The sequence below is a fragment of the Gekko japonicus genome, unplaced genomic scaffold (genome assembly GCF_001447785.1).
Source record: "Gekko japonicus isolate JY-2015 unplaced genomic scaffold, Gekko_japonicus_V1.1 scaffold4953, whole genome shotgun sequence".
Taxonomy (NCBI): Eukaryota; Metazoa; Chordata; class Lepidosauria; order Squamata; family Gekkonidae; genus Gekko; species Gekko japonicus.
In genome coordinates this window covers 26,772-39,989 of record NW_015167204.1, presented here as the reverse complement: position 1 = coordinate 39,989, position 13,218 = coordinate 26,772, and the positions used below count along the sequence as shown (strand labels likewise).

The 13,218-nt window shown below is 47.0% G+C and overlaps 1 protein-coding gene across 1 annotated transcript in view; it reads left to right on the top strand.

Moving 5' to 3' along the window:
- LOC107112090 (DEP domain-containing mTOR-interacting protein-like) overlaps window positions 1–10,810 on the top strand; it is a gene marked incomplete at its 5' end in the record, with an annotated part of 32,031 nt that extends 21,221 nt beyond the window's left edge. Inside the window, 4 exons of the mRNA XM_015413162.1 lie at window positions 1,621–1,761; window positions 3,425–3,495; window positions 4,162–4,266; window positions 10,598–10,810. Of these exons, the coding sequence (XP_015268648.1) occupies window positions 1,621–1,761; window positions 3,425–3,495; window positions 4,162–4,266; window positions 10,598–10,723 (443 nt within the window). The remainder of the gene's footprint in view (window positions 1–1,620; window positions 1,762–3,424; window positions 3,496–4,161; window positions 4,267–10,597) is intronic.
- Between the last annotated feature and the right edge of the window lie 2,408 nt (window positions 10,811–13,218).

Genomic DNA, 13,218 nt, shown 5'->3' with positions numbered 1-13,218 from the left:
GAAGAGCCATGGGGTATAAATCCAATTTCTTCTTCTTCTTCTTTTACCTCACAGGGTGTCTGTTGTGGGGAGGGGAAGCGAAGGGAGTTTGTCAGCCGCTCTGAGACTCCAAGTGAAGGGTGGGGTATAAATCCAATCTCCTCTTCTTCTTCTACATGGGGAGCAGGCAATGGTGAACCACCTCGGAACATCTCTGGCCTCGAAAACCCTTCAGGGTTACCACAAATCGGGTGTGATTTTATGGCACTTTCCGCCCCTGGTGGCGGCCAGCACTATATCAGTGGCAGTGAGTTCCATAAACTGATATTGTGTTAGTAACACAACGATATAAAATGCCTCGGGAATGTTAACGGTACGTACACTTAACTTCTTCTTCTTCTTCTTCTTCCTTGGTGGCCTCCCATCCAATATTAACCTGGGCTGACCCTGCTTAACTCCCGAGATCTAATTTATTTTATTTATTTTATTGCTATGTTCCTAACTGCACTGTAGTGAGTATGGAAATAACTTCTGCTAAGAGAAAGTGGGGGGTTGTTGTTGTTATTTGGACACCCTATGTTGAAAGTAAGAAGCCAACATAGTAGGTTGCACAACTTTTTCTGGTCGTTACTTTCAGCTGTGTGGACAGGCATGGGATCAATGCTACATAAAAATATTGTCCATGCATAGGCCATAGATGATCTTTTAGTAGCAGGCCAGTTGATCCTATATGGTAAGAAAAATGGCCAGAAATGGTTGCAGCATGTAGCAAGCTCAGTGGCCTCCCCTATGCTTGTAGATTATCTCCATGGCTTTTTCTGAAGTTATAACCAAATCCAGATATGAAGGACATGGATCACGTGAGTTTACAGTGTAGTCCTAGGCAGAATTATCCTCTTCTTAGCCCATGGATCTGGATCACCCAGGCTAGCCAGTTTGGTGTAGTGGTTAAGTGTGCGGACTCTAATCTGGGAGAACTGGGTTTGATTCCCCACTCCTCCACTTGCACCTGCTGATGTGACCTTGGGTCAGTCACAAGCTCTGGCACAGCTGTCCTTGAAAAAGAGCAGTTTGTGTCAGAGCTCTCTCAGCCCCACCCACCTCACAGGGTGTCTGTTGTTAGGGTGGTATACAAATAGATCAAAATGAATATACAGCCCCTGAGTTTCCTGTGTGACTTTCCCATCCTTCCAAATCCCCTCCCCAAGTCCAGATTCCAGATCTGTATTTCCCTTGGGAATGTCGACTAGAACCTGGATTGGAAGAAAGCAGCTTGGGGGTGGGGGTGGCGGCAGACACATGTTAATGTATGAGGGGGAGGACGAAGAGAAGCAGGAGGGTTGCCACCCCCTCCCACTCATAAGCCACCCTTCTCCCTTCATGTCCCCATTTTACACAGAAGAAGCATTGATTGGCTAGGCAGCTCTACTCTTAAACAAAAGACAAAGGAGCCATTAATGCACAAATTCAAGATGTGTATGCTTGTGCACCGATTAATAACCTCAAGTCAAGTCAAACTCAGATTTCAGAGATGGGGGAAGTACAGATTCCCAAAACTCAGATTTCTTCCAAAGGAGCTAAAACTGGGGGGAGTCTGCTTTGATTACTTGTTTCTGCTCGGCTCTTGTTTGTCTCCCTTAGTCCAACCCAATAAAGAAATCAAGACCATCTCAGCCATTCGAAGGAGTAGCGTTACCTCGCTTGCTGGAGGATCCAATTCATATTTCAACCTCTCCCCTAGTTTGGGGCTTCCGCCCACTGTCGAATGCAACCCCAAATCTGGTGAGGATTCCTTTTCCCTGCTTACCTTTTATTTTCAGTGAAGTTGGAAGTATAATCCAGGAATCACGTGCGGTCACAATGGTGCGAAGGAACCTAAATTGTATCCACACGCCGATGCCGTTAAGTAAAGGATTTATAGAATTTCAGCCTTTATGCTAAAAGCAAATCCCCAGTCCTCTTAACTCTATAGAGCAAAACAGGAGAACCAGCACATATTGGGCTCTTCTGCATTCTTGTTTTTGTCGTTTGTGTGTCTCTGTCGCTTTGGGGTTTTTTTCCCTTCTGCACATGTTTTGCTCCCTCTAGTGGTCAATATGATATTACATCACTGTATGTCTGCATATCTCCCTGCAGTTTTAAGATGCAGGTTTTTATGCTGGACATATATTTTTAAAATCTTTTAAAAATGTTTTTTCTCAAAAAAGAAAAGGTGGGATACAGAAGGGAAGAAAGGGTAGGGGGGAAATATAAATTCATCAGGTTTGTCAAATATTATGAGTTGTTATGTACAACAGGTAAAATCAGATGTTTTACCAAACGTATTAGAAGAAGAAAGAAGAAGAGGAGGAGGAGGCGAAGATTGGATTTATACCCCGCCCTTCACTCGGAGTCTCAGAGCGGCTTACAAACAGACACCCTGTGAGATACGTGGGACTGAGAGAGCTCTTTCAAGAACTGCCCTTTCAAGGACAGCTTTTGTCAGAACTGTGGCTTGCCCAAGGTCATCCAGCAGCTTCAAGTGGAGGAGTGGGGAATCAAGCCTGGTTCTCCCAAATTAGTTTGCATACTTAACTACTATAGAAGCAGACAATAAAACATCAATATCACAGAATTTTAGGAAAGATTCTCTCTTTAAGGAATAAACAAGGACTTTCCTAAAGTTAGCGATAATCTATTAACGATAAAAGAGATTACATCTTTAACAACCGAACAAACTTCTATGCTAAAATTAAGTCATTGTAAAAACCTTAATGTCTTAATTGTTTAATCTGAATCTACCTTTTATTCTTACTAATTATTTAATTACTACCAGAGTACAGAATGAAATATTGAAACTATCATCAATATCTTCACCACCTTTAATATGATATTCAGATCATTTCAAAACTAAAAAAGAAGTTAATTATTCCTATAGTATAAGTAATATGCTTGCCATTTATGCCAGACATATTGCAATATAATTTCATATCGACCACTAGAGGGAGCAAAACCCAACAGTGAAGCAACAGGGACACACAAAAGAAAAAATGAGAATGCTGAAGAGCCCAGTATGGGTTTTTTCCCCCAAAATTAAAGGCCCTCTGATGTTTAAATCGTTTATTACCACCTAAATCTCAAACCTACCGTCATACTCCAGAATGCATATTAAACAATAACTTTCTGGGCAGAGCTGTCAATGTGAAACTGCCATCAATCTTTTCAATATTGTAGAGGCCAGGGCTGGCCCTGCTAAGATACGTGACTATTCTCCAGTAAAATGGTTTTTGATCTGAACTCGGATGTATTTCGTCTTTCCAAGAATGGCTTGAATGGAAAAGTGTCTCTGTCCTATCTGGTCAACAATTCTTCATCCATTTCTCCATTCATGCTGCTACGTTACTCTTTTGCATGCTTGATTCTCTGATGAGAAATGATGACTGTTCCTTTCCCCCCCCTTTACAAGTGTTAAAGAGGCCTGTCACAAATGAGGAGCTCCTGAGCCCCGGGGCACCATATATCAAGAAAACGCTCACGGTAAGTGACCCAGTCCTCCTAATGTTCCATTAGCGCTGCTGCTAAACCTTTTCGGCAGGTGATTGTAGGCTCACACCCAACTCAGATGCCCACGGTGACACCCCCTTTCTCCCTCTTCGCTACCAAACAGCTGATTTCTTTGGGATTTTGGCTTTGTGAAAGGACTTCTGGCTTTGTTATGGGCAGGGGTCATTTCGTAGAAAAAGAGGTGCAGGAGCTCATTAGCATAACTCATTACCATAATTTATTTGCATATGCCACACCCCCTGACCTCACCGGAAGTGTGTCAGAAGGCAACACCCACCGCTCAGGCTCCACTGGACTGTTTTGGATCGCTAGCTATTGGGGGGGGGGGAACGTGCAGATCTGTCCTTGCAGAGAAGGGAGAGCTTGTACCTGAATAAAACTTGGTCTTAAAGGTGCCACTGGACTGTTTTGGGCCGGGGGGGGGCTCTGCAACTTACCTGGCTGCTTCTTGCTCTGACTAAGGGCTGCTGGGAGCAGGGGGTGGGGCTTGTTGCATGTGCCCACCCCCTGGGCTCTTTAGTGCCGGAGTTCCACTCCTGTGCACTCCTGTAGGGAATGACCCCTGGTTTTGGGGAAACGGAGCAGTTCTGCAAGGTGATGATAAAGGTCTTTCAATCCCCTCCCCTTGTTCACTTTCAGATTGTGGGAGATGCGGTCGGTTGGGGGTTTGTGGTCCGTGGAGGTCAGCCATGCCACATCCAGGCGGTGGATCCAGGTGGGCCAGCTGCTGCTGCTGGCATGAAGGTATTGGTCTTAAATTGAGCTTTGTCCATGAGGCTTCCCTCGCCTAGGCAGAGAACACCATTGGCCAGATGTGACCAGAACCCAAAATACATCCGTTATAACTTTCCCTCTGCCCTGAGGCAAAAGTCCTGCCTGTATACCTGCTGTCCCAAAATGAACCCACGTGGGCCAGAACACAGTGCAGTGTAACTAGAGAGACAATGTGGTGTAGTGGTTAGAGCACTGAAGAATCTGGGAGACTAGGATTTAAATTCCCTTCTGCCATGAATCCATCTGTTCAATTTTCTCTAGGGAAATCTTATCTTGAGATGTTAGCCTTGACGTTAGAGAGCAACCCTAAGGAATTTGGGTCATCGGTAAGACCAGAGGTTAGTGCCACAATAACTCCCTCCTGTATTCCTGCCAGTGAATGGGAATTCCACCTTTCTAAACTTTATTTTTCACTAGTCGTGCCTAATAATTTTGAAGAAAGTCCCATGCGATTACCCCTTTGTCCTAAGATCTTACCTGAGGAAATTAGAAAGAGATGCAGTGATAGCTACAGGCATAGACGGCTTTAAAACGAGATTAGAAAGATTCACGGAGGATAGGATTACCAGTGGCTACTGGTTGTGATGACTGAGGGGAACCTCCATGTTCAGTCAGCCTCTGAATCCCAGAGTCAGGAAGCAACATCAGAGGAATCTATGCCCCATTGTTGGTCCTCCAGAGGAACTGGTCAGCCACTGTGTGAGACAGGATGCTGTACTAGATGGACCATTGGTCTGATCCAGCAGGGCTCTTCTGATGTTCTTATGAAGGCCTCGTCCTCTCTGCCCCATTGTTGGCCCTCCAGAGGAACTGGTTGGCCACTGTGTGAAGCAGGATGCTGTACTAGATGGGCCACTGGTCTGATCCAGCAGGGCTCTTCTGATGTTCTTATGAAGGCCTCGTCCTCTCTGCCCCATTGTTGGCCCTCCAGAGGAACTGGTTGGCCATTGTGTGAGACAGGATGCTGTACTAGATGGACCACTGGTCTGATCCAGCAGGGCTCTTCTGATGTTCTTATGAAGGCCTCGTCCTCTCTGCAATGTTGTCGGCCACCCAGAGGAATTGGTTGGCCTCTGTGTGAGACAGGATGCTGGCCTAGATGGACCACTGGTCTGATCCAGCAGGGCTCTTCTGATGTTCTAATGAAGGCCTTGGCCTCTCTGCCCCATTGTTGGCCCTCCAGAGGAACTGGTTGGCCACTGTGTGAGACAGGATGCTGGTCTAGATGGACCACCAGTCTGATCCAGCAAAGCTCGTCTGATGTTCTTCTGATGGCCTTAACTTCTGTGCTCTTTTATTGGACTTCAAGAGGAACTGATTGGCCACCGTGTGAGACGGGATGATGGACTAGATGGACCATTGGTCTGATCCAGCAGGGCTCTTCTGATGTTCTTATGAAGGCCTCGTCCACTCTGCCCCATTAGGCCCTCCAGATGAACTGATTGGCCACTGTATGAAACTGATTGCTGGACCAGATGATCCACTGGTCTGATCCAGCAGGGCTCTTCTGATGTTCTTATGTTAGATGGCCTAGAAGTCCCCTTCCGACTCTGTGATCCTATGATCTACATACCTGAGCAGCACCTCTTAGCTAATCATTTGTACCTTGTCCTACGTTCTGTATTGATATGTACACTTCTGGAGGATATAGAAGTTTTTCTATACCTCTCTTATGAAATTCGCTGCCAGAGAACAGCATTAAAAGGGGATTAGACAGATTCATGGTCTGTCAGTGGTAAATAGCCATGGTGACTAAAGTTTGATGTAGTCGTTAAGTGCGCGGACTCTAATCTGCGAGAACCAGGTTTGATTCCCCCACTCCTCAGAGTGGTGGTCACAGACCCTGGATGCTCCAGAATGCTGGATTTCACACAATTGCCATGGGGTGGGGGACCCAGGAAGCACTGCGCATCTAGGATAAGAGTGTGAGCTGATCTTAGGGTTGCCAGGTCTGGGTTGGAAAATACCTGGAGACTTTGGGGATGGGTCCAGGAGAGGGTGGGGTTTGGGGAAGGGAGGGGCCTCAGCATGGTCCAATGCCCTTCAAAGCAGCTATTTTCTCCAGGGGAGCTGATCTCTGTCAGCTGGAGATCAGTTGCAAAAGCAGGAGGTCTCCAGGCCCCACCTGGAGGCTGGCAACCCTAGCTGAACTCTTTGTGACGAAAGGGAACCTCCACATTCAGAGGCAGTCAACATCTGAATCCCAGTGCCAGGAGGCAACATTGTTACCCAAAGAGGCAGTCTCATATTTAATTGGGGGAATTAGCTTAATGAGACAGAGCAAAAGGCGGGTAAGAGGGATCTTCAGCAATGTATACCAGGATTTTTCCCCTTTAAGAGAACTCTCAAATAAACCAGGCAGATGTCCAACCAGAAAGGCTTTTTTATTAAAAGAGAAATAAAAGGGCAGAACACACACATGCAAACACATACAAGGCTAGTTAAGAGAAAAACAGGGAGGAGCAGGACTAGTTGAGGAGAAAGGACTATAATTACCAGATCTTGTAGAAGTTCACGAAAGCAGCAGCGAAACAGCCAGCTTTTCACGTGCAGAAGAGAAGAAACCCACAAAGTGGGGGTGCATGATGTTAGTACCAGGAACACACACACAAACACACAGAGCTATGGAGCAGTGTGCTTGCAGTTATAGGAAAAATGTTCCCTGCAGCAGACTGATGTGTTTGCCCCCCCCCCAAATGATTTGGTGGCTTTTCCAGGGACAAACAAAGAAACTTTATCAAGGGAAACTCTGATAAGATCACCGGGGGTGAACTATAGATGTTAATGTTTCTTGATGACCCTAAGTACTGGACAGGAAAACTACCAGGTTTTGATTAATAGAATTCAGTGTTGCATACTTCGTGTAAAGGGGTAGTGAGGCTGGGCCTGTGAAAGTATTAATCCAAGGTGAGGACATCAGTTTTGGGAGGCCCATGGTTCCTAGTTATGCATCTCCTCAGGATGTGGAGAGGAGAGCTGCTTCTGACTTACCTTCAGAAATATTTTCCCCAGGATTGTCTCTGGCTGGCATCCATTTTGGGCCAGGGAGTGTACATTTGTGATTTTGGAGGTGATACTTTATGAAGAGTGTTTATGCCTTTCTCTCTCTAACCACTAAACTGCCCCTCTACAGGAGAGGAGGGTCTTACTGCTAACAACATCAGGGGAAGGCCTCAGCCACTATGCCTTGTCGTTGGCCCCCCTAGGGAAACCGGTTGGCCACTGTGTGAGACAGAATGTTGGGCTAGATGGGCCACTGACCTGATCCAGCAGAGGTCTTCTGATGTTCTTATGAAGGCCTCAACCACTAGGCCCTGTTGTTGTCCCTCCAGAGGAACTGGTTGGCCATTGTGTGAGACAGGATGCTTGACTAGATGGATTACTGGTCTGATCCAGCAGGGCTCTTCTGATGTTCTTATGAAGGTCCCAGCCTTTGTGTCCTGTTGTTGGCCCTCCAGAAGAACTGGTTGCCCACTATGTGCGACAAGATGATGGACTAGATGGCCCACTGGTTTGATCCAGCAGGGTTCTTCTGGTGTTCTTATGAAGACCTCGGTCTCTATGTCCTGTCGTTGGCCCTCCAGAGGAACTGGTGGCCACTGTGTGAGACAGGATGCTGGACTAGATGGACCACCGGCCTGATCCTACAGGGTTCTTCTGATGATATGAAGGCTCCGACCTCTGTGCCCTGTTGTTGGCCCTCCAGAAGAACTGGTTGCCCACTGTGTGCAACAAGATGCTGGACTAGATGGATGACTGGTCTGATCCAGTGGGACTCCTCTTATCTTCTTACGTCTTACATTGATTCATCTCTAACAAGGACAATCCCGGGTACGAGGGTGAGGCAGGATCAGAATTCTTGGAATTCTTGTGTCCCCACTGGGGAGAACGGCAGGGTATAAATGAATAAAGGGTAGAATAGGTATGCTGCTACGTCTGGCTCTCTGTCTCCCTCACTTTTGCACCTGTCCCCCCCCCCAACAATCCTGAGAGGAAGTGACAGGAACATCTTGTAACAGACAGGGCAGTGAGAGGAGTTGGCAGAACATCTTGGGCCCAGGAGATTTCTGCAGGGCTCGCAGGAAGTTCAGACCCTCCTCTCTATCCTCCAGCAATTAATCTGGACGGAGTTGTGATTTCCAACCTACTTTGGAAGGGGGTGTGCGTTTGTGCGATCAGAAAGCCGCCGGAATTGGGATGCCGGGAGTGTCCTACGTCTGACTCGGAGCACCTGCAGGACCGGGGGGCGCTCGTAGTTTATGTAGCTTAGTTCAACGAGCAAATCCTCTCGGTGCCTACTCGAGCGTGAAAGGTGAGGAACGGCCACCTGAGACCGCTGAACCAAAACTAAGCGGTTTTTGCTCCCTTCGGCTGACGATCGGTTCTTTAGGCATGAAGGGGATGGCTTTACCGCTCAGAGGGTTTTTGGGGAAAGAGAGGAAGAAAGGAGCGCTTTGTACTGGTGCGGCAAGAGCATTGTTTCAGTCGCTTTCAGGAATTTTTGAAATAACCAGAGTCTTTAAGATGTTCTTTTAAGGATTAGGATAGAAAGAAGCTGGAGCGGTTTGAGAGGAAATTGTGTGTGGGGGGAAGGATAAATGATCCAAACAGTTATTCTCACTTATGTACACGCTCTCTCACGTATCCACCCTCTTACCTTTTGGATTCTCGGGAGTTCAGGCAGGGCCAGTTTGGCGTAGTAGTTAAGTGCGCGGACTCTAATCTGGGAGAACCGGGTTTGATTCCCCCACTCTTCCACTTGCACCTGGCTGGATGGCCATGGGCAAGCCATAGTTCTGATAAGAGCTGTTCTTGAAAAAGAGCAGTTTCTGTCAAGAGCTCTCTCAGCCCCATCCACCTCACAGGGTGTCTGTTGTGGGGAGGGGAAGGGAAAGGAGTTTGTGAGCCGCTCTGAGACTCCTTTGGGTAGTGAAGGGCTGGGTATAAATCCAATCATTTGGTTTTTTGCCCTAGGATTTGAATGTTGATATTGTTTGGTATATGAACAGCTTTGGAATTTGTATCTATGAATGGTGTGTATGACATACCTTTAATTTTCACGGAATATTTTGAGTAGTTTAATTATCTTTGTTTAGGTAAAAAAGTTTTTTTTATATGCCGTTGTTCTGCTGGTTTCAATTTCACTGTGTGTCTTGATGTCTTTTGTACCACTTGGGGGTTGGCAGCCGTAGCTCAAATGTGAGAGACGTTTTTGTTCTGAGTCTGCGACCGCCAGTGAACCCATGTGCCAAACTAACCTCTGATGTCATCGAGATCAGGGGCAGGCAGGGAAGCGAAAATAGCCTCGGCAAAAATCCATCATAAGGGATACTTAAAGACTATTGAATTTTGGGTACATAGAAACTGAGTATATCATAATGCCAATATCCTAATGCCCCTATATAAATCAATGGTGAGACCTCATTTGGAATACTGTGTGCAGTTCTGGGCACCACACCTTAAAAAGGATATTATAGCTTTGGAAAAAGTGCAGAAAAGGGCAACTCGAATGATAAAAGGGTTGGAACGCTTTCCCTATGAGGAAAGTTTAAAGCGCTTAGGGCTCTTTAGCTTGGAGAAACGATGACTGAGGGGTGACGTGATTGAGGTTTATAAGATTATGCATGGGAAAGAGCAGGTAGAGAAAGAGGTACTTTTCTCCCTTTCTCACAATACAAGAACTCGTGGGCACTCCATGAAATTGCAGAGCGGTCAGGTTAGAATGGATAAGAGGAAGTACTTCTTTACCCAAAGAGTGATTAACACTTGGAATTCACTGCCACAGGAAGTGGTGGTGGCTACAAGCATGGACGGCTTCAAGAGGGAATTAGATAAGCATATGGAGCAGAGGTCCATCAGTGGCTATTAGCCACAAGGTATAGATAGGGACTCTGGGGCAAGTGATGCTCTGTCTTCTTGGTGCTTGGGGGGGGGGTCAACAGTGGGAGGGCTTCTAATGTCCTGGCCCCACTGGTGGACCTCCTGATGGCACCTGGTATTTTTGGCCACTGTGTGATACAGAGTGTTGGACTGGATGGGCCTTTGGCCTGATCCAACATTGGCGTCTCTTATGTTCTTATGAGATATCTGTTGCATTACATAATTTTAGTTTTTTATATACATTGCAATTTCGTCATTCTTCACAGTGTGTATACTTCGTTTGACCACCTGGAGGCTGGAGGTTCTCACAGGTGTTTCATTTGCACAACCCTCTGTTGTTCCACTTTAGATTTCCATATCCCTTCAGGTAGCATTTAGTGGAACTCAAAGGAGTAATTTCTCCTCCTTTCCCTCCCTGTAGGTGTGCCAGTTTGTGTACTCTGTGAATGGGATATACGTTTTACATTTGGACTACCAGACCATCAGCAGCCTCATCATGACAGGACCGAGGACTCTTGTGATGGAAGTTATGGAAGCTGTGGAATGAATGGGGGGGAACCACGCCTCCACACGCATTTCTCCCCTGAACCCACCGTCATCTGTCTTAGACGAGACAACCATTTCATTAACTGTGGAGGAGCCATTTTGCGAACTACTACTTCTGAGGACAGTCCCCACCCCCACCCCGAGAGCTTTTTGATTAATTGGGAGTCAATTTCACCGATTTAGAGATCGAATTTTTAAAAGATGGAAACACCAGGAGTACCTTTCCCTATGGAGAAATGGAGTTAAAAGAGGAACGTCAATTCCTTTTAAAAAAAGGGGTACGGAACAAGAATACTTCTGAAGGATATGTTCACGAGAAAGTTACCCATCGCACTTTCCACAGAAATCGCCACAGAGAAAAGCAGTACTTTCTCCTCAGAAACCAGAAGAGAATTCGGAGACATTGGGCTCTTTCGCATTCTCGTTTCTGTCGCTTGTGTGTTAGCCTTGCTTGGGGGGGGGGGCTGTTTTTCATATGTTTTGCTTCCTCTAGTGGTTGATTTGATATTACATCTCTATCCAGCCTATCTCCCTGCAGACTTAAACTGTGGGTTTTTATACTGGACATAGGTGAAGTTTAAGGTTTCCCTTGCTTGAAAGCCAGTCAAATATGACTCTAGGAGGTGGTGCTCATCTCCGTTTCCAAGCTGAAGAGCCAGCGCAGTACGAAGACGTTTCCATGGTCCTGTGGCCGGCATGACTACACGCCGAGGTGCACAGAATGCTGTTACCTTCCCACCAAAGCAGTACCTGTTTATCTACTTGCAATTGCTTGCTTTCGAACTACTAGGTTGGCAGGAGCTGGGATTAGAGATGGGAGCTCACTCCGTCATGCGGCACACTCGGGTCTCGAACTGCTGAACTACCGACCTTCTGGGTCTGCAGTTCAGCGTCTTAACCACTGAGCCACCGCAGCCCTTATACTGGGCTTACATTGATGTAATATGAAATAGACCATGAGAGGGAGCAAAACACATGCAGAAAAGGGGGGGGAGACGCAATAAGGACATACAAGTGATGACAGCAGGGATGCGGAAGAGCCCATTTTGTCTGCCTCCCCATAGCCAAATGTTACGCTTGCTTTACAGCTTGCTATCTGCTGCATGAAAATAGAAAATCCCTCCCTTTATTATGTGTGTTCATTCTGCTCTCCACCAAAACTTTTTGGAGTGTTTCTGTTGATTTATGTTGTTGTTGTTCAGTCGCACAGTCGAGTCCGACTCTTCGCGACCCCATAGACCAGATCACGCCAGGCCTTCCTGTCTTCCGCCGTCCTCTGAAGTTTGATCAATTTCATGTTCGCTGCATCTATGACACTGTCTAACCATCTCATCCTTTGCCGTCCCCGTCTTCTTTGACCTTCAGTCTCTTTCCCAGCATCAAGGTCTTCTTCAGTGTTTACACCCTGGGAGAATTATCTAAGGAGGTTCACTTTTTTGATACGTGAGCCCTCCTTACCGACTACAGAAGGATTTGGCTTCAGTAATTCTACCATGCATGTCTTTTGGTTCTGCACTAGCTCTTGGCAGGGTGGTGTAGTGGGTTCGGGTTCAAAGGCCTCGTCTCCCCCCAAACAGTTCCTCCCATTTTGTCTTAAGACCCTTGTAAGGTAGGCTAGGTTGAGAGAGAACTTACATCTTCCAGGTTCTAGCCCAACCATCCCACCGCTCTGGCTTTATCTAGCAGGGGTTCCCCAACGAGGTGCCTGTGGATACTATAGTGCCTGCTGCCACCACTTTTCCCCGTGCCCATTGAGGTTTGTTTTTTTCCTTTTTTTGAGAAAATGAGTGGGACAATGTGGTGCTCTTGCCCCAAAGGGATTCTTGGTAGCCATTGGCTCTGCACATGAAAACACCACCACAGCATCGGTTTTATTCTCCCACTCCTCCTTCCCAATATATTTTTTCTTTTTTGGTATTTTTCATATGTGAATGTGTGTGTGCGTATGTGTGAGTGGGTGTGCACCTGGAAGTCATGGCGACCTCTCGTGACTGACCCCTACTGGGGGCCTGGAGGATGTTCAGAGAAATGGCTGAAGAAAGCCTGCCCCCACCTTCCATCTGCTGGCATTCCAAGGAGGTCTCCCATCCAAAGTACTTGCCAGAGTCGACCCTGCTTAGCTTCCGAGATCGCGCTTGCCTGGGCTATCCAGGTCAGGGCCCCGGTGTATTTTCTCCAATCAGCCCTCTTCTTCCCTGCGTGTGGGCTTCCAATGTGTGGCTGGCTCCACCTCCCGTGGAAGCCATTTTGTGGCTGGCACCGCCCCCTGCAGCGGCCATTTTGTAGGCGCGCCCACCACTCTGTGTCAGGATTCCAAAGGAGCCCTCAGGCTCAACGAGGGTTGGGGATCCCCGCTCTAAACGTAAACATCGTCCTTTGCTAGTTTAATTTCGGTTTTGTTCTCTGGTGGTTTTGTGCGTCCCCCTTCTCCCATGGGACTCCCTGTTCTTAGAGTGCCCAATCGGAGAGTGTGGTTTCACGTCGTCACCGTCGGAT